We start from the raw sequence: 26,592 nt of genomic DNA, 5'->3' as shown, positions 1-26,592 counted from the left end.
AACTAGGGCCTCCTAATGAAATAAAAGGAGGAGAGCGGCCTTGAGTCATCAGAACGTGTGGAGACTGTTGGTTTTGATGCGCACTCTCTGCCCGTTCTCCTCATGAGAAAAACTGAATTAATCTCTTGTCTTTCTTCTTGTTTTGAATGTCTAGATAAACCTAACAGAGGTCAGACGGTTTCTATGAAGTGAAACGAAGTTAAAAAAAAAACAGCTGATGAATCAGGCTGGACGAACACTGCATCTACAACGAAAACAACTCAAACATGTTCTAGTGTGGACAGGGCCTTAGTGCACTTCTTTATACCGTCAATGGTTCATAAAAACAATAAATAACCATGACGATTATGGATAAACCAAATCCTCTTGAATAATCTTACTGACTTCTAAACCAAATCCAAGGCAGTTTACAAAGGAGATGGTTCTGAAAAACTGACACTGATCTCCAACACTTTTCCTGAATCTCAATATGCGCAGTAACACCCCAAAATGCGACGGGAGTGAACATGAACAGCAGGCGCCTGATGGACTCCCAGCTGCAGGATAACTTTAGAACTGGAGTGTGACGGAAGAAAGAGAGAGAACTCTTCACTGCAGCCAATCTCCGAACAAATCTGTGAAGGACGGAAGCTAAACGTGCTCTGTGGTTCATTCACAAAGACCACCTCCTCTCCTCTCTCGCTTCTCGAAATTAAAAATAAAAGCATACATCATACTCTTTAATCCATGTTATAACATCGTTACTAGGGCCTGACCGATATATCGGTTAGCTGATATTATCGGCTGATAATAATGTTCTCTTGGAATCATATCGGCGATCATCCTAAATCTTGCCGATCTGGGCCGATATTTCACGTGGGCATGTTATACCTCGTTATAAAGCTTAGACTCTCTACATTATTTTGATTTAATCCAATTTATAGACAGATAAATGTCCTAATACAGGGATGTCCAAACTTTTTTCATCAAGGGCCACATCTCTAAACTTAGAGGGCTGATCGAGGGCCACAGACTGATGCTCAGTACAGTGAAGAATTCAAATATGTGCCTGTTTAACACATTAGAATGAGCCATCAGTCTTTATTCATGCTAAGATCCTTAAAACCACACACTAAATATTAAATATTTGCTTTATCAAGGTAGATTTTCAAAAAACTTGCAATAAAAAGTAAATTTTTCATTGATACAAGATAATTTGGGCCAATTCTCCAGGAAGCCTGAGGGCCAAGAAAAATTTGTCTGAGGGCCGCATTTGGCTCATGGGCCATAGTTTGGATATGCCTGACCTAAAATGTGGCTCCGCATCAGATTTTATCTGCGGTGTAATTTGTCTGTGTCTGTGTCCCTGAACACACCACCAGACTCGTGTTCTTGTTTGCACACGCTGCCATACAGCCAAACACTGATATTATATTGTTTTTACGGACAATTGGTTTGAGTCGGGATTAAAAGGACATTTATTAGTGCAGACTTGTGATCTGAGAGGAGCCTGTGTGAGCAGTGAGTGGTGGAAATACGTAAATTTTGAAGCTAGTTTTGCTATTTCTCATTGGTTAGCGAATAGCTGCTGTAGCTCCTGCACATAAACAGCCTGTTTTCTATTAGCCTATTGTAAAGTGACTATATTGACCGTATATTTGTTACTGGACCTGCATTGATATGTCAATGAGCTGTGAAAAGAGGTGTGAATGATCGACATTTACACATATAATTAAATACGGCAGCGCGCACACATTTACGGCTAAAGGCTAATATCGGTAGATTACTTTCTTTAGTGTGTGTAGTGATGGGTCGGTCGCGAACGAAATGGCTCTTGGAGTCGGCTGGAGCCTGATCCTTATTGGGAGCCGTGTTTTCTCTTTCTCTCACTTTTTTTCTCTTCACGTCGCATGCAGACTCGTGGTAGTTTGACAGCGGCAGTGACTGAAAACGAAACTTTCAGAAATCTGCGTGTGCATAGGAGAGAAAAAACGTGCATATTTGGCTGTAGTATAATGTAGCATAAAATAAATAAACCAGGACTAATCTTGGGCTCGAGAGGGAGAGAGAGAGAGAGATCGAGTCCCAACACTCAGTCCTGGTTCAGTTCTGGTTTAGTCCTGTTTTACACATGGTTTAGATCTGTTTTAGTCCTGGTTTAGTCCTTTTTCAGTCCTGGTTCAGACCTGGTTCAGTTCTGGTTTAGTCCTGCTTGCAAAAAAATAATCTGAAGAGCCAATTGTGAGCCAAAAGAGCCAGCTGCTTTTAGTGAGCTGAGCCAAAAGAGCCAGTTTTCTAAAAAGAACTGGAATACCCATCACTAGTAGCTAGAATGTGATGCAAAAATGCCATTAGTCGGACCTACTGTATGTAAATATGACGTAAAGAGTCAGAATAACAATAAATGTTGCTTAAATAAACCCAATTTAGAGCCACACCGAAGTTTTTTAAACAATTCAACATTTACAGTGAATTTTTACATCACTAAATATATCGGCTTTTATATCTCCAACTCCCATTTTATCTGTATCATATAGGCCACAACAAAATATGTAAATACAGGTAATTTTGCTTGTTCGTTTGGTTCTATTATCGTCTCTCCTTCCCGTTATCTTCCTGTTTCCTTCCTCCTCCCTTGTCCTCTTATCTCTCTCCAAACACTTGTAGTTCTCACAAAGTTAACTCCCATTTTAGTACTTTTTTTGTTTTACTTTTTATACAGTTTGACTAACGATAACTGAAACAAATACACAAACACAAAAAAGGCGTTACTGGTTTTAGAGGGAGATAAATTCCGACAGCGTTTGTTTTGGATCTTGAGTAAATTGTCTAGAATGCAGACTTGTCCAAAAAAAAAAAAAAAAGGCTGCGAAAAGAGCTGATTAAAATAAAAATATAATAAAAGTGCAGTGTAAGCTTTCACACATAATGATTCTTGCACTGGTGTGGTTTTATGTTTTCAGTCATGACTTTTTACAGGCACTTTTTAGCACGTTGGGATTTTCCATAAAAATATTCGAGACTACAAAAGGGAAACGCAACTCAGAATCACATTAGCACTTTTCTTCAATTCTCTCTCTCCTATCCTCCTCTCCTTCACACTGTCCTCTTTTATCTCTCTGTCACTCTTCTCCCATCTCCTATCCTCCCCTCTTCTCCTTCCTTCCTCCTTCTCCTCTTTCTCTGTCCCATCTATCCTCCTCTCTCCTTCGCACTATCCTCCTTTCTCTCCCCCCTTTCTCTGTCCCATCTCCTATCCTCCTCTCTCCTTCCTCCTCTCCTAATCTCTCCATCTCTGTCCCTCTTCTCCTCCTGTCTCTCCTTCCCCTCTCCTCTCTTTCTTCCTTTCCTCTCCACCTCTTTCCTTCTTCCTGTCCTCTCCCCCCTCTCCTTCTTCTTCTCCTCTCCCAGTCTCCTTCTTCCCATCCTCTCTCCGTCGCCTCTCCTATTCTCCTCTCTCCTTCCTCCTATCCTCTTCCTCCTGTCCTCCCTCCTCACCTCCTCTCTTTTCCTCCTATCCTCTCCTCTCTCTCTCCTTCCTATCCTCTCCTCTCCTCCTCTCTCCATCCTCTCTGTCCCCTCTCCTATTCACCTCTGCTTTTCTCTCTCTCCTTCCTCTCCCCTTCTTCGTATCATCTCCTCCTTTCTCCTTCTTCCTATCCTCTCCTCCTCTCTCTCCATCCCTCCTCCTGTTCTCCTCTCTCCTCGTCTCTCTCTCCTTCCTCCCTCCTATCCTCCCTCCTCTCCTCCTCTCTCTCTCTCCATCTCCTCTCGTCTCCTTCCTATCCTTTCCACCTCCTCTCCTTCTTTCTATCATCTCTTCCTCTTTCCGTCCTCTTTTCGTCCCCTCTCCTATTCTCCTCTCTCCTTCCTCCTATCCTTCCTCCTCTCCCTCTCTCCATCCCCTCTCCTCTCTCTCTCCTTCCTGTCATCTCCTCCTCTCTCTCCTTCTTCCTATCCTCTCCTCCTCTCTCTCCGTCCCCTCTCCTATTCTCCTCTCTCCTCTCCTCGTCTCTCTCCATTCCCTTTTTTAACCTCCCTCCTCTCCTCCATTCCCCTTTCTCTCTCTGTCCCATCTCTTCTCCTTCTCTCCTCCCTCTCTTCTCCCCCTCTCTCCTCTCCCCCTCTTCTTCTCTCTGATACTCGGGTCTAACCAGATTTTCTGTGACTGGTTTCTGAGTCACTGCTGATGAACCAGATTCACCTCATTCTCTCTTCTCTTCTCCAGCCTCGCTTCCCATCATCACGTCCAGTTTCCAGTGAGCTCATCTCATTTCTACTCGTGTTCGCTCATTCAGAAATATGGGACATGCCGCTCGTTTCCATGGAAATGCTGTTCTTTTGGCTATAATATTCCACAGTACGGCATTAAAACTGATCTATAAAGTGTGGTTTTAACTTTCTTTGTCACACAGTATCCCTTTAAAATTCGACTAGATTTCACTTTAATGGACTCAAATATTTATGATGAAAAACCAACTAAATAATAAATGCCAGAATTCTATTTATCAGCACCATAAAAAATAAAAATAATAATCTGAAACTTCACTTTTTGTGCATCCTTGTTTTTAAACTTTCAATTCTCCAAGGAGTTGCAACCATTTTGTCTGGAATGCTCGACAGAATGTGTAAATCTTCACCAAACGAAGCATTTTCTTGCCAATAAATAGACTGCAATTTAATAATAACAGTGAGATGAGTTAATACTGCTGTAAACAAATGAGGCATTGTGTTCTGTTTCACAAAATAACCCACATCTTGACTGTAGCTACTCTTCAATTCACACTTTTACGGTTTTTATCCACGACATAATGCATTAGGGGTGTGCAAAAATATCAAAATGTCAATATATCGTATCTTTAATGTGATGATACAGTATCGATATCGTGGGCTACTGTATCGATATATCGTCAAGAGTATTTTTTGGTATATTTTACAAAATTATTTTTTTACAGTTTTGTTGTTTGTTTAGTGGAAGGAAACTCGTTTATGCGACACATTTGACATTTTCACTGTTTTGATGATTAAAATGTTTGTGTTTCATATGAACTTTGCACATGAAGTGGTTTAATAAAGACTTTCGATGAACTTTCGATTCAATATGATTTGATACAATATATTTCAAAATGATTCGATACGGTTCAGTAGAAAATGGCTAAATCTTGTCTGTGATACTAAAAGTCTTTATTAAACCACTAAGTTTATATGAAAAACACCCATTTTACTCAAAACTGTGAAAATGTCAAGTGAATCACATAAACAAGTGAACTTTCTCCAAACACGCAACAAAACAATTTAGTCAATTTTTTTTTTTTTAATTTAAAAATACTCTTGATGATATATCGATACAGCAGCCCACGATACTGTATCATCAAATTTAACAATATGATATATAGATATTTCAATATTTTTGCACACCACTATTCTTTAATGAATCGTATCGAATCAATTTGAAATATCAAATTTCTAGATATTTCGAAACGTTTAATTTGATGATACAGTATCGATATCGTGGACTGCTGTATCGTTATATCGCTAAGAGTATTTTTTGGTATATTTTACTAAATTATTTTGTGTAAGAGCTACAATTGTGTTGACATTTTCACAGTTTTGATGAATAAAATGGGTGTTTTTCTTATGAACTTTGCATAAACTTTGTGGACTCGATCTGAAATATATCATATTGAATCGTATCGAATCAAAAGCGCACTGTATCAAGATATTTATCGTACCGGTATCTTCTGAATGATACCCAGTAGGGGTGGGTATCATTAAGAAGTTACCGATACGATACATATCTTCAATTCGATACGATATATTTCAAATCTATTCGATACAGTTCAATAAAAAATAATGACTAAATGATGGCTCTGATACTAAAAGTCTTTGTTAAACCACTTCTTGTGCAAAGTTCAAATGAAACACAAACATTTTAATCCTCAAAACGCATAAACGAGTTTCCTTCCTCTAAACAAATAACAAAACTGTAGCTCTGTAACAAAATAATTTCGTCAAATAAGCTAAAAAATACTCTTGACCATATATAAGTCCAGCAGCTCAAGATATTGTTAGTGTATCATCATATTAAACGATATGATATATTGATATTTCGATATTTTTGCACACCCCTAATACCCAGCCCTAATAATAACAAGTTAGATAAGTTAAAACTGTGGTAGACATTCCAGACATTGTGTTCTGTTTCACAAAATAACCCATCCCTGGACTGTAGCTCGCACTGTACAACTCAAACGTTTACGCCTTCACAATAAATTAAACATAACATCCACGACGTAACGCATAAACCCATAGGTGCGAGTATACGCTGAGGGTTTTTACATTTTTTATTTAATTAACCATTGCGCCAAGTCGTGTCCATGTGTGCCAAATACGCGTACGCACACCCACACGCCACGCCACGCAGACTGTAATCCCACCTGTCACTGCTTTTAGACTTCACATGGGACAGAAAAAGCCCACGGCACCTATCCATTTCTGAGTGAATGTTAATACGCGCTTCTAGATCATAAACAATGCAAAAAATTAGGACGCTTTCCAAATTACGCATGAGATGCAAAACGAAAGGGAGTGTGCACCTGCTTCCTTATAAAGCCTGAGGTCAACCTAGTCAACAACAAGACTGTAAATCCGGATTTGGTCCAGGATAGTGGTCCAGTTTTACCAAAGGCTTCACAAATCAGACTCTTGAATGAAATGCCAGCGATCGATATTTAACACCGGGAGGTCAGCTCGAAGTCTGGTCGCGTCTTCTGAGTAAATAACAGCGCGGTACGTGGCGGAAAAGCAGAAAATACCAGACTGCGAGGCGAATCAAACCCTGGTTAAAGCGGATAATCTCCAGTCACCGCATCAAAGCGCACACAGGAGCATCCATGTTGTTAGCCTAGCCGCAGCAGCCCGGGGTTTCGCTAATCCAAGGGCAGCCGAGCTAAGGGCGATTCTTACCGTGTTCCGTCCCCTGGCAGCGCGCTCTCTGGCTCTCGTTCAAACCGCTCGGCTTTTACGATGATCGCATCCCAGAAAAGAGCCGTGGCACCATTCAAAAGCGGCGGGCAGGCAGAGGGCTAAACGGCGGCTGCAGCGGGAGAGAAGCGAGGTGGGCTCTGGTCTGTCAATCCTCAGCACAGCCTGTCCGTGCGGGAGAAACGCGCCTGCACGATCCGCCTGCACGATCCGCGGCGCCTCCTTCCGTCACAGCGAGCATGCGCGTAACCCGGGGTAACGGAGAGTCTCGGACGTCAGCTAGAGTTTTATAAACATATTAAAAACTTTTATTTCTTATGATAGTTATTTGTTATTTGTTGGAAATATTTGTGTTTCTAAGACCTCTTGTACATTGCTGAGACTTTATATTGTGTTACTTATTTTTCTATTTTATTTTGACTTGTACATTTACGTTTATATAATTATGCCTTATTTGACACCTGTCTCTTGTTCTTTTTTGCTACTTATTTAGAATTTATTATTACCATTTATATTTTTTACCCTTTGTTATTATATTATTTTGTGATGTGTGAGCTACTGTGTCCAAATAACGTCCCTTGTGGATCAATAAAGTTTGTCTAATTCTAAGTCTAAATACTAAACTAAAGCAAAAAGAAAATAAAACGTATCATGTGCATACTCACCAGAAGACTGTACAGTGCAAGCGATTGTTGCGCAAGGCTCTTTACCCATGTAAATTAGCAAAGAAAATAAATTAATAATTACAATTTAAGGCCTAAAGAGTTTCTGGTGGTGTGGGATGTTATTCAGTGGGTTATAATGGAGATGTTATAGCTGTGCCTAGATCAGGGGTCTCCAACCTGTAACTCGGGAGCTACCGAGAGAGCTCCAATCTCTTCCAAGTAGCTCACCAAAGGATTTCTGAATTATACATATTGTGCTGAATAAGTTAAATTTGACTGAGTAAATGCCTGTTACCAATGTAAATGTATAATTTTGATGCAACACTTTGTGCACTAATAAATACATAATGGTTTATGTTTCATAGACAAATAACAGCACCTCATCTAAGGCTGTGGTTCTTATATTTACTCAGTTTCTTGTGATCACTTAAACTACAGAGCAAAAGAGAAGACAAAAACAAAACTATAAAAATAGTAAGGAATTGCTATAAAAATAAATACATCTTTTCCACAGTGACAGAAGTGAGTCTGCCAGTTGTCTGAGATGAGATGGTATTGGGCATTGACAAAGTCATATCACCATATCACCAGTATTTTGCACAGCCTTTACATGTTCTAAAATTGAAGGAAATGAAGAAGTGAGAACTGGTCCTGTCCAAAACAATTTCACCTACCTCAAAAGTATCTCTAATGTGTAATATTCATTACAAAGTGAAAATTAAAACAGCATTGGAAATCAGGGGCCACAGGGGGGCGCCAGTGGCAAAAACCTGTTATTGTGTCCTTAAGCAAGACACTTCACCTATATTTTCTAGTAAGAAAGTGGTGTGTGTGTGTGTGTGTGTGAGTGTTGGTGGTCAGAGAGGTCAGTGGCACAGACTGGCAGCCTCACTTCCGTCAGTCTGTCCCTGGACAGCTGTGGCTACAATATTAGCTTCAAAAGAAACAGAAAACGCACACCAACCTCTTGTAGAGGTGCAAATGCAAGGAGCTGCAAGACAGGAGCTTGTCTTACAATATTAGCTTACCACCACTGAGTGTGGAGTGAATAAACAATGAATTGTATAATATTATTTTTGCTGCTCCCCATCTGCATGAAATATGTTGTGATATCAACTGTAACCCAGCAACTGGACACATTATTATGAGTATTTTAACATTTTTCTTGGGCATTCATGATCGTGTTGGCAAGAAGAGACATGCACATCCAACAAAAACTGCAGCTGCATGCTGAATCCAAAGACAAAAATTATACAAAAAAGAAAAGAGAGCCACACTGCAGTTCTTTGAAGCTCACATATTTTTATTTCAGTGACACCACAATGTGATGTTTTGGATCAAGCCATTCTTCAAACATCAAGATTTTCTGTTTGAAAATATGTTGTGCTCACTTCATTGAAAAAAAAAAAAAATCAACATGATGAAATATATCCAAATTACATTCCATTCATTGATTTTGCAGTTTAACATACTGGGCATTTGTGTTTCATTGTTGTTTGTATCTTTAATGAGACAACATGCAATAATCCCCCAAAACGTGTATTTAGTGCCAGTTTAGAATTTTTGGGTTAGTTAATTGGGACACGGCTTCCTATCAAAATTTCATATCAGTTACTGTAAATTTTCTAGTCAGAAACTTGTTGTAGTTCAGTCCCTCTTGTCCTCTTATTTAAATTCTCTAAATTATTGCCAAAATCCCAAAGCCATGAAAACAAAAGCACTTTGTATGGAATTTGAAATATAAAATGTGAATGTATTTGTTATTTTTCTATATTCATATAATATGAATATGTATAATATGAATTCTTAAGCCTCTAGCAATGTTACTGTTTATACCATTGTAGATTACATTGTATATTTGAAATAAAAAAAAATAAAAATTAAATAAAAATTGAGACACGACTAAAACTGAAGTGTCGCTTTTGCTTGCGTCATCTGTACGCGACGTGCGCACGCTGAGGTGAATGTACGAGCTGCCATTTTTTGGATAAGTATTCGTCTTAGTTTAGCGATCAGAAGCAAAGTTTAGTGCTTTGCGTGCTAATATTGCAAAGTTTACATTCTGTTCTCAAACCGAAATAGGACTTTTTGCTTTTAACTGCGGCGAATTCGTTTATTTGGAGGTTTTGGTGGCGCGCAGGTAGCTTCAGGCTGCTAGCGGTATCTGTAAACAAACAGGGACAGCTGCTCAGATCAGACCTAAGTGCAGGCGGACTCGATTGCGTTATCTCTTCGGTTTTCATTCTGGGGTGTTGTTGCGCATCGGGGTCGCAGCGGGCCACGGTCTCACGGTTCTGGGGATAGTTTTGGAGGAGCTACAGACCCGAGCATGGCGTCCTTCTCGGAGTCCGCGCTGGAGAAGAAGCTGTCGGAGCTGAGCAGTTCGCAGCAGAGCGTCCAAACTTTGTCCCTGTGGATCATTCACCACCGCAAACACTCGGCCCTCATCGTCAAAGTGTGGCACCGGGAGCTCAAGAAAGGTGAGTTACTTTATTTACACGTGAGCTGCTGCTGAAACCCGTGGACCTGCACCGCCCCCCAGACTTATAATAACTCAGTTGTAGAAGTTTGAATGAAAGTTGTTTTGGAAATCTGCTGGTGCATGGAACAAATTGATTATCCCGTTTTTCTGGGCTAAACTAAACTTACTCGGTGTGCAAAAATGTCAAAATATCGATATATCGTGTCATTTAATGTGATGATTAGAGCTGTGTATCATTCAAAAGTTGCTGATACGATACAAACCTCGATACAGTGAGCTTATTATTCGATAAGATTCGATACGATATATTTCAAATAGCTTTGATACGGTTCATGTCTGTGATACTAAAAGTCTTTGTTAAACCACTTCTTGTGCAAAGTTTAAATGAAACACAAACGTTTTAATCATCAAAACAGTGAAAATGTCAAATCTGCCACATAAGAGTTTCCTTCGTCTTAACAAACAACAAAACTGTAGCCCTGTAATTAAAATAATTTAGCAAAATATACCATTCCATGATACAGCAACCCACGATATCGATACTGTGTCATCAAATTAAAAGATACGATATCAACATTTAATATTTTTGCGCATCCCAGACTTATAATGTCTCAATTCTAGAAGTTTGAATGAATGTTGTTTTGGAAATCCGCTGGTGCATGGAATAAATTGATTATCCCATTTTTCTGGGCTAAACTAAACTTACTCGGTGCAGCTGTTAAACCACTAACATTTAGGGGTGTGCAAAAATGTCAAAATATCAATATATCGTATCATTTAATGTGATGATTAGAGCTGGGTATCATTCAGAAGCTGCTGATACGATACAAACCTCGATACAGTGAGCTTACGATTCGATAAGATTCGATACGATATATTTCAAATCGATTTGATATGGTTCAGGTAAAATCATGTCTATGATACTAAAAGTCTTTGTTAAACCACTTCTTTTGCAAAGTTCATATGACACACAAACATTTTAATCATCAAAACAGTGAAAATGTCAAATGTGTCACAAAAGAGTTTCCTTCTACTGAACAAGCAACAAAACTGTAGCGCTGTAATTAAAATAATTTAGTAAAATATACCACTCCATAATACAGAAGCCCATGATATCAATACTGTATCATCAACTTAAACAATACGATATATTGATTATTTAATATTTTTGCACACCCCTATTTCTAATGTCTCAATTTTAGAAGTTTGAATGAATGTTGTTTTGGAAATCTGCTGGTGCATGGAACAAATTGATTGTCCTGTTTTTAAGAGCTAAACTAGACTTACTCATTACCCAGGACAGTCCCAGTTTTGAGCCCTGTGTCCCCTGTCCCAGCAGATTTATCACTATTGATTTGTCCCAGTTTTATACAAGAAATGTCCCCAGTGTCCCTATTTTTGAGCAATGTGATCCCTGCCAACAGTAAAGAGAGGAATAAAATGTAATTTGTTTAGATAAAATACAGAAAAGCTGAAGAAGAATGACAAAAACACAAAGAAAATGTGACTATAGTGACTCACATTAGTGCCAAGTGCTTAACAGTTTTCCTTAATTATGCACTCGTTTCACAGTTTTATTATTATCAACCAACCCAAACCAGGGATGTCCCAGTTTTTTATTTTGAAAATCTGGTCACCCTAGTTAAACCACTAATACTTCCCATTTCCAGCAACATTTGACTGAACATTTGCTAGTTATAATAAGTAATAAATAACAAAAATAACAACGACAGTATTACACTGTATATGCAAAAACATTCTCATCAGCTTGCAGAAAAACTGTAAGACCAGTTCAAAACAATGCAAAATACTTTGAATTGAATTAAACACAAGAGATTCTTGAAATTGTATTGTGTAACTTTCCTGGTGGAGGGTCTGTCAAATTGTTTTCTCCAGGGAGAATTTATTGCCTTGTCAGGAATGTTTCACAGTATGGCATTAAACTTTTCTATCTTCATGGAGACCAAACCAGACCAAGTTACAGGTCAGAATGTTGGTTTTCTAGGTATTTTTGAGCTATAAAACCACCTATAATTGAGTAAATGTAAAGTAGAGCTGTTTAATGTCACACTCTGGAGCATTACAAGCAGTGACGTATCCATAGAAACACTCAGGCGATGGACCCTCAACCAAAAAGTTACACAGTGTGCCTTTCATGCACTGAAATAAATACGTTATTTATTTTTTGCTAAAAATAGTCTAAGAAAGTATCAGGATCATTGTAAATCGGGGTGCGTGGTTTGGCGATAGTTTGAAGTCCTAATGTAGACTCGGTTTGGTCCGGTTTAGTCATGGTCCAAATATAGTTTTGTGTTTAGTCTCAGTTTTAATGCGGTGTGTAAATGCAGCCGTAGAGTGTCAGAAACCACGAGACATTCTTGAGTTTGCCAGATCTGGACACGGCCTCTTCTGGCTCAGGTCCTGGTGAGTGGTAGAAGATAAGATGTTGACAATGTTATAATTCACCAACGACGTTTTCAGAGAAAATGCACCTTTTGCGAAATTTTTTGAGGTGTAAATTTGCATGGAAATTATTTAGTTTTCAGTCAAAATTTAAGAATATCTCATGGACATTGTAAATTAGAAAGCATTCATTCTTGGCCAGTTTAGTTCTAATTAGGGATGTAATAATAACCTAAATATCGTGATATCGTATCGTCAAAGTTCTCACAATATCGTCGACCATCACAATATATCGAATTACAAGTCTCTTTGCTTAAATTAAGAGTTATGGTGCAGCAATAACAAAAAAAAAAAACAGAGGGAACTACATAGACCATGATCCTTTGCTCCACTACAAGAAGAAATAACAGTTCTAACACTTTTAAGTCTTAGTTCTTTGGATTAAGTCTTGTCATTTTAAAAGGAAAAAGTCTCATATTAGCCAGGGATGTCCCGATCACAATTTTTTGCCCCTTAGTCCAAGTCTGAGTCATTTGATTTTGAGTATCTGCCGATACCGAGTCCTGATCTGGTACTTCTATAAAACATTATAAAATGAACTAAGAGCAAAAAATAAGATCCAGGATGTGTGCAGGATCAGATTGTGTTGATTTCAGTGTGTAGTATTTGGGCTGAACTTAATGTGAAAAATCAAATTTCCAAAACTTTTCTAACCATGAACCATCACTGAAAATCTTTTCACTTTTCACAGTCTGATCTTGGAATGTGTAACTTAATAAACTTAATGAACTGGACAAAACAGGAACCAGACCAGAATCAGGTCAGACCTGAGATTAGACTCTGCACAATCTACAGTTTGTATATTTTATATTATATGTTTGCATGTACATTACATTTGAAACATTTAGGCTCGTCTATGAAATCCAACTAATACAAAATCTTGTCAAATAAAAATGAGATGAAAGAAGCTCGACAGCCTCTTTCCCCCCCGCCCTCACTCCCTCGCACCACCACCACATCCACAAACCCACAGCAGAGCGCACACCACAAACAGAGAAGCGCGCACCACAACATCAGTCCCACCGCTCAACAGATGCTCCACGCCGCTGGACGGACCCTCTCCGCCAATAGCGCCAGCTCCGCTGTGCAACATGCAAACAAACAGTGCCATGCGATGACGCCACCGGTTGCGCAGGTGTGAACACGGGCCACAGAACCACAGGTAACAGTGCCTCTAGTACAGCAGGCGCTGGGACAGACAGTCGTGCTGACGAGACGTCCATGAGCAAATCCCACACCTCAGTTAAAAAAACAAAACAAAACTGTTGTGTCCTGTGTGTTATATACATATATTATTTATCCTATACCTGATCGGATCATAACGGCCGAGTCCGGCTCGACTCTGCAGTCAGTGATCAGATCAGGACAACCCTAATATTAGCCTCCACAAAATATTGCAATAAATATCGTGCCGTGAGATATATATCTTGAAAATATCGTACCGAGAGATTTGGATATCGTTACATCTCTAATCGTTAGCCTCTCCACCATATCGTGAGCTTTCCCACGATATCGCAATAAATATCGTATCCTGAGATTCATACCGTGACGATATCATATCACGAGACTTGGATATCGTTACACTCCTAGTTGTAATGTGTAGTTTTGTTTTCATCCTGTTCAAATCCTGGTTTAGTGATGGTCTAGTCCCAGTTTAGCTCACACTAGTCACACTTTATTCCCAGTTTTAATGCGGTGTGAATGTGTTCGAGTTTCACATGTATTACCCAGTTAAACAGAGCTGTGTCTGGGCATATGATCTTCCACAAACACCTGCCTCCACTGGCTCAGGCCTCATAAGTGACAGAAGATGGATACATTAGGTGTTGTTAACATTTTTGCTTTTCTTCTCTGTTTTTCAGCTAAATCTGGTAGAAAGCTGACATTTCTATATTTGGCAAATGACGTCATCCAGAACAGCAAAAAGAAAGGCCCAGAATTCACCAAAGATTTTGAGTCTGTGCTGGTTGATGCCTGCTCTCACGTCGCCAGGTGAGCCTCATGTAAATCTGTTACATAAGAGAAAGAGACGGAGATACTGTATAGAGCTTTTTCACAATGACTGGAAGTGCCGTCATGTAGGGTCAACATAACTCCCAGTTAATGCTTTTCTATGGCAATTTTAACATTCTTCCATGAAGAATTTATCCACAACTATCAAGAGAAGAAAGATGAAAGCTTAAAGGAGAACAACGACAACGCAGTGTGATCTACTGAACAAAACTAATGTTATGGTCATGAGTAAAACAGAAGTACAGTGAGGAAAATAAGTATTTGAACACCCTGCTGTTTTGCAAGTTCTCCCACTTAGAAATCAAGGAGGGGTCTCAAATTTTCATCGTAGGTGCATGTCCACTGTGAGAGACATAATCTGAAAAAAAAAGTCCAGAAATCACAATGTATGATTTTTTTTATTATTTATTTGTATGATACAGCTGCAAATAAGTATTTGAACACCTGTCTATCAGCTAGAATTCTGACCCTCAAAGACCTGTTAGTCTGCCTTTAAAAAGTCCACCTCCACTCCATTTATTAGCCTAAATCAGATGCACATGTTTGAGGTTTTTAGCTGCCTGTCCACCCCATACAATCAGTAAGACTCCAACTGCTAAAATGGCCAAGACCAAAGAGCTGTCCAAAGACACCAGAGATAAAATTGTACACCTCCATAACAAGCTGTTTTCCCATTTTATTGTTTTTTGTTCTTAATTGAAATTCAAAAGAATCAGTGGTACACAAACACATTCTGTATTTGCTAATGTCATATTAGTCTTATGGTTTATGATTTTAGATGACAAGACTCGCATCTTTGGGGTTTTATAATGGCATCACTTTCTGAAGTGATTGTGAAAAATGTGACTTAAGTTAATGTATGCTGACAGAGAAGGCGCTGAACTTTGTGTCAGTTTTTACGTCACGTGGATAGGCCGAGTAATTACAGAGATATGAATCATAAACCAGGTCAACAAATCTGCAGTCTCACAGTTACACAACGAACTCCACCTGAGAATCTCCAGTGTTGTGATGTCCCATAAAATAAACGTATGCAGGTGGTATTTTTTCATTTTCTTGAAAAAACTGGATTGTTTGCATTTGGATTTTCCAGTCAAGGGGACGATGGCTGTAAAAAGCACCTGGAGAGACTTCTGAACATCTGGAAGGAGAGAAACCTGTACAGACCAGACTTTATACAGCAGCTCAAACTGGCCATAGAAGACTCCAACAGCCCCAAACCCATAGGTGAGAATCGACTCCTGTGAGATTTAAGTCACGTTATAATGTTTCCTCATCAAAAACAGACCTGGAGTTGTGTTTTGTTTCAATCACACATGTTTGGTTAACTTTTTATTAGTCTGTCTACATCTCCAAAGCTCAAAATGTTTAGTTTCATCTAGGGATGCAGCTACATTTTACCTTTTTGTTCAGTAGAAATAGCTAATTCCAGGTCTGAAATATTCCAAATTACTCTAGTGAAGGTCTTCATTACCACATGACATCAGAAGGTGGAACAGTGTTTTGAGTTTGATTTAAAAAAAAATAAAAAAATCAGCCTAAATCTGCAAATTTTATGTGTTAAACATGTGTGAATGAAACAAAACACAGCACCAAGTATGTTTGTGATGAAGAAACAACACTGGAAAATACTGTAATATGAGCCCTTTAAACTAACTAGTTTTTTATATATAAAAAACAAATACCTGCATTCTTACAGTGAGCAGCTTGCCTTTCCGCTGCTCTGACTTGTAAATTACCCTGCTGTCATCACCCCCTTCTGTTTTTGTGAATATTTAAGTTTAATGACATGGAACATTTCAGGCACTACAACTCCAGAAAAGTTACATGATGCACCTTTAAGGGCCAGGGCCAAGATGCTGATTGTATTTATTATAGTGATTGTGATAATCATGGAACTACTTTGTTATTACATGTTCCATCAAAATGTGACGTTTAATAATATAACCTCCTCCTGCTCCCTGGTGCACAGAATGTAATAATGTAATAAATGTATGTAATATATGAGTTTTTGCTGTTGCAGAGGAGAAGAAGCCGGTGAAACGGACGTATCAGAAAATCCAGGAGGAAGAGGAGGATGAGGACGACGATGACGACTACAGAAGCCACCTGTCCCCCAGACACACAGACTCCACGGCCGCTCAGCTGGTGAGAGACCACACTTTTAGGATTTTTCTTATTACACAATAGTAATGATCTTTTTAAAATGACAACTAATGACATGTTCTGCTACATTTGACAAATTCCAACTGAAAATAACCTTTAAATACCACGATCAACCTATTGTAGTATAAGTACCTATCTATTTATATTAGGGGTGTCAAATTATCGCGTTAATTGCGATTAATTAATTACAGTCATATTTAGCGCGTTATGTTTTTTAATCGCGTTAATCTCATTTTTAATCTCTAACTTTACTGTTTCTGTATGTGAGTTGCTTTATTATTAAACCAGTTTTTATGTGTTGTTGGGACAACAGCACACACACACACACACACAAAAAAAACACATTTATAAATTTTTTTATTTCAGTAATTCCACTCATTGCCGGAAAACCACACAAAACGCGCGCGCAGTAAGAGCGATGTAAACGTCACATTGGCGGCGTCAGTCGCACAATGGACGAGGTCATAGAGCCAGTAGAACAGAGTCAGCAGTGCACAGGTAAAAACGCATTCGTGTCTTGGAAATTATTCTCCCGACGTGAAATATAAAAGAAAATAACAAATATAATATCGCCTGAAAACAACCTGCATAGGCTCATGATGTCTGCACTACTGTCCTATAGTGACCTGCCACATGAGGGGACACACACAAAACACACACACACACACACAAACACAAACACACACAAACACACACAAACACACAAACACACACCTTCATCATCGTCATTAACCTGAGAACGCGCGGACCACGTTTCCTTCCGTAGACACTGCGTGGACACCGACGTGCTCCCGTGAGCCGCGTGTGGATCGTGTTTTCTCGCGTACGCTGCGTAAACCGCGCTTCCTCCTGTGCGCCTCTAATCCAGAACTAACACCAAGACTAAAATCAGGTCTAATCCAGTTCAGGACTAAACCAGGTCTAAACCAGAACTAAAACCAGAACTAAAACCAGAACTAAAAACCAGACTAAACCAACTAAACCAGGACTAAACCAGAACTAAAACCAGGACTAAACCAGGACTAAACCAACTAAACCAGACTAAACCAGACTAAACCAGGACTAAACCAGAACTAACACCAACTAAAACCAGGACTAAAACCAGGACTAACCCTTTCCAGGACTAAAGTAGGACTAAAGACTAAAGTAGGACTAAAGTAGGACTAAAGACTAAAGGACTAAAGACTAAAGGACTAAAAGGACTAAAGCAGGTCTAAACCAGGACTAAAACCAGGACTAAAACCAGTGATCTCGTATATAAAACATTTCTCTATCAATAATATTTTTAATATGGTTAAGGAAAGACTGGACTTTTTATTGTCTTTAAGTCGACAAAAGTTATTATGTTCAGATTTCCTCGTCTTTGCTACTTTACAGCAAACAGTTTCTTATTCATGGAGACTTGGGCTCAACAGCCAAATTGGAGAAATTTGTTGAACAATAAATGACTTTATAAAGTCACTTTTTTAAATTTATATGAGTCTTTTGATCTGCCACAATAATGTAATAATGAATTTAAATGAAAATACCTCAAATTGAAGGCTTTTCTCAGCAATTTTTAGGTGAGATTAAAATGAGATTAATTAGATTAATTAATTACAGATCATAATTAATGAATCTCTCAATTTTTTTAATCGCATGACAGCACTAATTTATATATCATCCTGGGCTTGAGTAAAATGTCAGAGGCACTTTATAAAATTAAAACTCCTTTAGTACACGTTTTGGCCGTTGGAGGTCTTCATCAGGGCTATATTATTTAAGTTTAAAATATTGATATTCTGAATACTGCATTTGTCCTCAGAATGTGAAGGTAATAATAACGGCTGCTCTTTCTGTCAGTTTTTTCACATAATCTAATGTGTATCTAATCTAATCTAATCTAATGTGTAACCTCAGACAGAGGAGCTGGTGAAGGCTCTTCAGGACCTGGAGAACGCTGCTTCTGGAGACGCTGCTGTTCGTCAGAAGATCGCGTCTCTGCCTCAGGAGGTCCAGGACGTGTCTCTGCTCGAGAAGATCACCGGTGAGAGACACATTATTAAACGTGTCTTTATAATTAAACCTTTGTTTGGAGTCTGTATTGAGAGTCTGTGTGAGGAAAGGCTTTATTACTCCATATGATTTAATCGTCACTTTGGGGACATTATGGCATATGCAATATTGGAATACATTTATATTCCAATATTCCAGGCCTTTAATGACAGTGAAAGGACCTGAGGACAATTTGAAGTTATTACTTAAAGCCACATTATGTAACATTTAGTGATCAAGACTAAAATAAAAGCATACTTTTTCATTTTGATAAAAAAAACATCATAATGTTGTATTGTGTTAATTTTTACTGTTTGCATGGAAACGTTCCTTTGGCTTAAAACATCCATAGAGAATGTTCTGAAGTATGGCTTTAATTTCTACATCTTAACTTTTGGCCCAAATATTCTGTTTGTCTTGAACATAAATATTAAACACAAAAATACAACTGTTTTTTGTCTGAGCCCTGGTTACATAACCGTCTCTCTCTGTCACAGATAAGGAGGCTGCAGATCATCTGTCCAAAACCGTGGACGAGGCGTGTTTGCTCCTGGCCGAGTATAACGGGCGTCTGGCTGCAGAGCTGGAGGACCGCAGGCAGCTCGCCCGAATGCTCACAGAGTACATCAACAGCCAGAAGGAGGCGCTGTCTGAACGAGAGAAGAAGCTCGAGGTAACACTTTACTGACAGACAGAATACAGCAGCACCAGCTCTGGGCACTGATCACTTACTTTTATTTAAGATACTTTTTAAATACATTTATTTCTTGGAGAGTTGTAGGTTGTATACTTGATTGAATTTCCAGATTTTGGGCTTTTTTTGTTTTGTTTCCACTGACCTCACAACATTCAGTTTATTTTTGTTTCCATAATATTTATTTAAATTAACGGCACTTTTTTCTTTGTTACTCAGTACGTAAAGATTTTTTCAAGATTGTTGGTGCTGTAGATCGGATATATAAATGTACATTTATGTTACGACCCTAGAATAGAGACCTTACCGGAATTATTGCAATGTTTTAAGAAAAATGTGTTTCTTTGACCACGTAAATGAAGCCGCCCTGTGGACAAACGCTGGTGTGAAAACGCCTGAAACAGTTCATTTTGTCTAAACCACATGTTACACTGTTTGTCAGTTTCTCGTTGCTGATAGTAGAAAGTCCTCGGTTTATTTTTGATTTGATGATGTCCTTTTTTCAGTGAGAGATTATGGCAGTTTTATAACATTTAAAAAGGAAAACCATCAACTTTTAAACCAGATCATTGACTTAGAAGCTTTAATAGCAACAATAGTTTCATCTCATGACTCTATAACATGACCAGTCAAAAGTTTGGACACACCCTCTCATTAAATGTATTTTTTTTTCTATATTTTTACTACTTTTGACATTTTATCTACATACAGAAGAGGTCAAATATGTGAAGTAAGATGTCAAATATGTGAAGTAAGATGTGTGGAATTATGATAAAAGAACTCTACTGAATATTTTCTTTTATATTCATGAATTAGCCACACTTTGTTGAAAAATACAAACTTTTTTCTTTATTACATAGTTCTATAAATCTTGCTTCATGTATTTGATGTCTTCTGTGTGTATCCAAAATATAGAAAGTGGTAAGAAAAAAAAAGAAAAACACTGAATGAGAGGATGAGTCAAAATTTTTGCTTTAGCAGTTAATACGCCACAATAAGGAGCTCTGTGGTCTAAGAAACACCCAAGAAAAATACATTACATCTATTTAGAATTTAATATGCAAATAGAAGTAGGTAAGACTCTACAATTAATTGAATTTCATGACTTCGTGATTTTGCAATTTCGATTTTGTGTGTCAAACAATCTCCAAACTCATATAATCGAGTTGAAACGATTTAAAGCTTAACAAATGTATTTAATTTTTTAATTATAGAGATTGTTGAACAGCTGGATATATGGTTTATTTTGAATACATTTATGTTTTTCTGCCTTATATCATGTTCAAATTATATTTAAATCATTTTATGTTTTATATATCGCAAAACTGCTCTAAGGTTCAGATTTCTTGCCTATATTTATTTTAGTTTGAAAGTTTTGCCTAAATTATCAATAACAAAGTGTTTTATTGAGAGAAATGATGAATAAATACATTGTGTAACTAAAAAATAAAAGTTTGAGTAATTGAATGTGCCAAATTGAATCATTTGGGACGGTAGAAAAAAGGGGTGGTTTTAAAAAAGCATTTTCTTCCTCTCATTCCTTTTTTGGACACAAGTCAAATCTGCGTCACTTTTATTTTCTCTTATTATAGAAAGATAGAAAAGAAATATTTACTTTTTGTGTTATATCTTTGTATTTACGTTTTCTGTGCATGTTCTATGTATACCGGAACATTCACTCATTCATCGTGATTATAATATTGACCAAAATAATCATGATAATGATTTTTTCCATAATTGAGCAGCCTTAGCAGTAGGAATAAAAGATTTAAAACACCTATTCGTTTTTGAATCGGACACAACATAGCGAGAAAACTCTAAACATTTAACAAATTACAATAATCAACATAAAACAAAACACAAATCATAAAGCAACACTCACAACAAATACAAAACAACAACAAAAGCCCATCATTTCCCTCCGATCACACACACCGACACAAATTATTGAAATTCCTTTTCTCTCTCTCTTCCTTTTTTTTTCTCTCTCCCATTTTTAAATAAACATTTTTAGTCCCTATACTTAAACTAATATTATTTTCATCATCATCATTGCCTTTCATCAACTTCTGCTACTTATTACAAACTCAAAGCGTAATTTTAAAGGCATTCAATTCCCCCTCCCCCACATTTTTAAATAAGCATTCTTAGTCCTTATACTTGAGGGAGGGCGAGAAACCTCTTTAATTTAAATAAGTAACACCTCCTCTTGATCGACTCTCTGCTTGTGCGTTACAGGAGTACAAACAGAAGCTGGCGCGGGTCACCCAGGTCCGAAAAGAGCTGAAGTCTCACATCCAGAGTCTGCCGGACCTCTCCCTCCTGCCCAATGTCACCGGGGGCCTGGCTCCTCTTCCCTCCGCCGGGGACCTCTTCTCCACCGACTGAGGAGGAGAAACCAGCCGGCCTCCAGAAACAACAAAAAAAAAAACTACTGCTCTCGTCTCCTCCCGTAGAGACCCAACCCGGACGAACTGGACTCTCAAACGCCCCCCTGTGGTCGGACCCAGCAGCACAAGAAGGAAAGTGACAGAGACTTTACTAGCCTGGCTTCTCCCTCGTACAGTGGTCAAGGATTCACTCCACCAGCTCCGGAGGGAACTACCAGAATGATTTTATTTAGTTTTAAAAATGGAAGCTAAGGACGGAAGGTAGGAAATAGATGGATTGCGATTAAAAATACGTGGAGAGTTTGTCGAAAAAAGAGGGTTAAGTTACACTGTGAATACAACTGATTTTTGAGAATTCAGTTTTCAGCTGTTTGTGTTGAGTACGAGTGAGTAGAAATCCACAACGTGATAATGGCCAATAACGGAACACGTACCAATTTATACTTTGCGGTGACGTCGCGCCGGGGGTGTTCTACGTGTACGGAACGTTCAGCAGTTACCATGGTAACAGAATGCACACACATGTTTCAAGACCATGTGAAAACTCAAGAAAAAATAGGTTAAGTTAGGTTTGGTTGCTTTATTCGTACCTGTAGGTAAATTTGTTTTGCAGATTTGAGAGGCAGGTCCCACATTTCACTTTTAATTTATCCACATTATGAAGAATAAACACGAATAAAAAACACAATTACAAAATAAAGTGTTACAGAGCTCCAGAGCAGAATAGTTTGTTCAATAAGCAGTTAGTTACCGTATTTTCTGGACTATAGTTCACGCTCTTAAGCCTCCAACCCCATCAAAAAAATGACCGCACGCCCCACAATCCAGAGCGCCCTGTACATGAATCCACTCGGGTGTCCAAGCACGACTTCAGTAAACTACAAAGCCGCACCACCCGCAGAACTCAAACGGAGCAGACAGCGACCAAGCAGCGAAACACACCCACAGACACACTCATCACTCTACGCCGATGAGGAACAGAACGGAGGAACGAACTGAAAAAGCGAGTGCAATGTGCCACTTCTAGACACAACTGAACAACTGAGTCACTGCGAACACGCCGACAATCCAGCGGTCCCAGACAGCACCCTCCCTACACGCCACAACTGAACAAAGCCCAGAGTCACCGTGAACGCACCAAACAAAGTCCCACTGACCCATCCAACTGTTGTGTTTCATTTAAAGTCCAGTGTGGACTTATTTGTGAAAAAAGATCGAAAATAGACCATTGAATGACGGTGCGTCTTATAATCCAGAGCGCCTAATAGTGCGGAAATTGAATCATTGAATGGTCTATTTTCAAACTTTTTTCACATATAAACTGCATCGGACTGTAAGGCGCAGTAAACGAAACACAACAGTTAGATAAGTCAGTCAAACTTTATTTAACGTGTTCACAGTAACTTTCAACTTTATTCAGTTGTAACCTGTAAAAAAAATACTGTCTGAGACTCTAAATTGTTCGTGTATTCAAAATAAGTCATAATAGTTCAAACAGTTGGGTGATTACGGCATCCAGCACGCCCGCATCCCTCTCGTCATTAACTGAGTCAGTGTGGTTTCCTGGCAGATAAAAAACAGGTCGCTCTTTGTGCACTGATGCGGTTCAGCTTCTGTCGGACTAAAGAACACGACTCAGTGGAATATGTGTGAAAATTGGTTCAAGGTCAGTAATCACAACCAGAATTAATACATAAGGCGCACTGTCGATTTTTGAGAAAATTAAGGGATTTGAAGTGCGTTTTATAATCCGAAAAATACAGTAATGAAGTCATAGCACATACAGATGGGGGCGCAGCTAAAACTAATACTTTTAACGTACTAAAATATGTTCCAGTACAGTGAGATTTTGGGTTTATAATAACTGAAAACATTCAACAACAGATTCAACATTTGTGCATTTACGTTTGGGATATTTCGCTGTCTGCTCCATGCCTGTTTGCTGTTGTTTGTGTGCTGGGACACCCGAGTGGATTCGTGTATAGGGCGCTCTGGATTATGGGGCGCACAGTCGTTTTTTGATGGGGTTCGAGACTTAAGAGCGTGCCCTATAGTGCAGACAATACAGTATTTCGTGGCAAAGTTCAATGTCATCAATTTAAAAAAAAAAAAAAAAAAAAACTGTCTGCTGCCCCCTTCTGGTAGAATGACACCATGACACTCTCGAATCTGAAAACCACCTTTTGTAATAATTTTGTGCATTTTTAACTGCGAATCGTGTAACTTCTCTGCTTGACTCCTTGGCGATGTTATTGTTTTACCTTGAAAATTACACCGTATGGCGCTAAACTTTGTGCGGAGGGGTGATACGTGGGTTCGTATCAACGCAAATCTTTTCTTTTTTAAATATATGTATTGATATTTTCCGCAAATGTCACACTGTGGGACATTCCAGGCAACGCATTAACATTTCTATAGCGTCAAGCAGCTGAAACTCCACTAGAAAAGTTACATTGTGCACCAAAAAACACTCCAAAAATCTAAATATACATACATACTTATAATATAATGGTTTAAACACGGATATTTTTTATTTAATTTAGCTTTTTGCATTTTAATTAGACAGAAATTTTATGTTATCGGCATGTATTTCGTTATTGGCCATTATTACGTCGTGCGTCATCTGTGTATTTGTCGTTTTGGTTTTTCATTCTAAACTACAAAAATAGAATATCTAAAGAGACGTTTAGTTGTGATTTCACTTGTTTTTATTGGGCAGTTTGACAAAATAAACACAAGATTTTGGGGCTGCGTCAACTTTTCGGATTAAGCTATAAGATTTGTCAGCTAATTCAGTCAACTACGACGGTTTTATTTCAACATCAACAAAAATATGCTGTTTTTTCCGTGTTTAGAAATCTACAAAGCGTGGGATTATTGTATTAGTTCAGCACTTCTATCTTCTCTCAGCTGAATTTGAAAACGTAAATTACACATCCTACATCGATCGCAATACTTGTCAAGAAAAGTTGTGCTTTTTCCTCGAAATTGCAAAGCCTTAAAGCCAAAGTATGTAACCTTTTAGCCCAAAAATAGACAGAAAATAATAATTTTTTTTTTTTTCATTTTAGTTGTTTATTGTTCTGAAAAATATACATCCTTACTCTGAGTAGGCTTGCATCTCCACAAACCTGACTCAACGGCCTCCTTCCATGGAAATGTAGTATAATATTCCATAAATATTCCATGCGGCATAAAACTCCCCTATCTTCTTGTAGAATCTTCCAAATATGGTCTTAACTTTCTATTTCCGTGGAATCAAGCAGGTGATGTACCAACCCCAGAAAGTTACAGACTGTACCTTTAAAGAAATGGTCCAGCAGCTTTGGAAATTTTCATAAAATCCACATTTTGGGAATAAATATTAGTTGGATCATTCTGGACAAATAGTCATTAAAGTGCTTGTATTAGACTGTTTATTATGTTCTAATGTTGTTTCCTCATCAGAAACAGACTTGGAGTTGTTTTATTTCATTCACACGCTTGTTTATGCATATTTAGGCTGAGTTCTTCTTCTCACAAATGGAAAACACTGTTCCACCTTGTGATGTCATGTGGTTATACAGGAAGTGCACCACTGTGGTTTTAAACTCCCATGAACGCGCCAAACAAAGTCCGACTGACCCATCCAACTGTTGTGTTTCGTTTAAAGTCCAGTGCGGTTTATTTGTGAAAAAAGTTTGAAAATAGACCATTTAATGACAGTGCGTCTAGAGTGCCTAATAGCCTGTAAAATACGGTATGTCTGAGGCCTCCATTTCTGTTCAAAGATGGATTGTCTAGCCTTTTTAACTTCCCTCTCAAACCAATTATTTTCTCTTGCTCGGATCTGTCCCTTCCTGTCCTTAAAAGAGCGGCCCGTGGCTTTTAGACGGAGATGTACAGCAGACTGTGGTCCTGTGTTGGTACATCCTCCTCATCCTTTTGTGAAGTGTCCGTTTCGTTTCTTCATTCTGGCTCAGTGTTTTGACATTCGGGTGGACCAGTTTCTGTCTGAAAGTGTTCGTAGATATTTCCACTCTTCTGAACAAAAGCTAAAAAGGGTAGCCGTTAACTTAAAAACTACACTTTCAAGGTGGAACAGAGCGTTTTGAGCTTTGGAGATGTAGACAGACTATTAATAAAGAATTATTCAAACATGTGAATGAAGCAAAACTCAAGGTCTGTTTTTGAGGAGGAAACAACATTATAACTTGGCTCAAAGCTTCCAAGAGTTTATTTTATGTAATGTAGGACCTATGTTGGCACTTACACTAAAGTACAGATGTTGCTCAGGTAGGGCATCTGGCTTAAAAACTCTACCATAACAGCCAACAGTCCAAAAGGTTGTGTTTTATTTTTGAAATCCATTTACTGTCCACTCATTGAATTTTTTATTTTTTTTTACCATCCAAGATCTTTTGTGCTAATTATGTTCTGCTACTTCCTACTTCCAGGTTTTGTTTAAGAAAAAGAGTTTTGAAAAAGGATTGAAAACGTTCGTCGTGAGAAGAACTATTGGTTAAAAATCGGACGTTTTATGGTGTGAAAACATCAGTAAAACCAAGCCCCAGATTAGCCTGAGTTTTGATAAAGAATTCCTATGTTTTTACCATTTTATTGCTTTTAGACTGTGGGAATGGTGCTGTTTACAAAATTGTTTCCCCGTTTCTGTTATGAATAAACCTGAAAACCTGTATTCCTGATTTTTATTTTTTTTTATAGTTAAGGTTTCGTTTCATA

At 38.3% G+C, this 26,592-nt stretch overlaps 2 protein-coding genes across 2 annotated transcripts in view; one reads left to right on the top strand and one right to left on the bottom strand.

Moving 5' to 3' along the window:
* The window catches only part of LOC110174721 (dnaJ homolog subfamily C member 5-like), a 43,964-nt gene extending 36,798 nt beyond the window's left edge, over positions 1–7,166 (bottom strand). The window contains exon 1 of the mRNA XM_020940823.2: positions 6,946–7,166. The gene's annotated coding sequence lies outside the window, so the exon portion shown is untranslated. The remainder of the gene's footprint in view (positions 1–6,945) is intronic.
* A 2,411-nt stretch (positions 7,167–9,577) lies between these two features.
* On the top strand, positions 9,578–26,548 carry rprd1b (regulation of nuclear pre-mRNA domain containing 1B). Its single transcript, XM_020940842.2, has 7 exons — positions 9,578–10,108; positions 14,436–14,565; positions 15,680–15,813; positions 16,610–16,734; positions 18,652–18,778; positions 19,284–19,459; positions 21,719–26,548. Exons 1-7 carry the CDS (start codon positions 9,958–9,960, stop codon positions 21,866–21,868), a joined length of 993 nt encoding a protein of 330 aa, XP_020796501.1. The 5' UTR covers positions 9,578–9,957; the 3' UTR covers positions 21,869–26,548.
* Positions 26,549–26,592: the final 44 nt, after the last annotated feature.

Source organism: Boleophthalmus pectinirostris, unplaced genomic scaffold (assembly GCF_026225935.1).
Source record: "Boleophthalmus pectinirostris isolate CB_2022bp ecotype Guang Dong unplaced genomic scaffold, ASM2622593v1 HiC_scaffold_8, whole genome shotgun sequence".
Taxonomy (NCBI): Eukaryota; Metazoa; Chordata; class Actinopteri; order Gobiiformes; family Gobiidae; genus Boleophthalmus; species Boleophthalmus pectinirostris.
The sequence above is the reverse complement of the archived record's forward strand: the minus strand, read 5'-3'. Positions and strand labels throughout refer to the sequence as shown.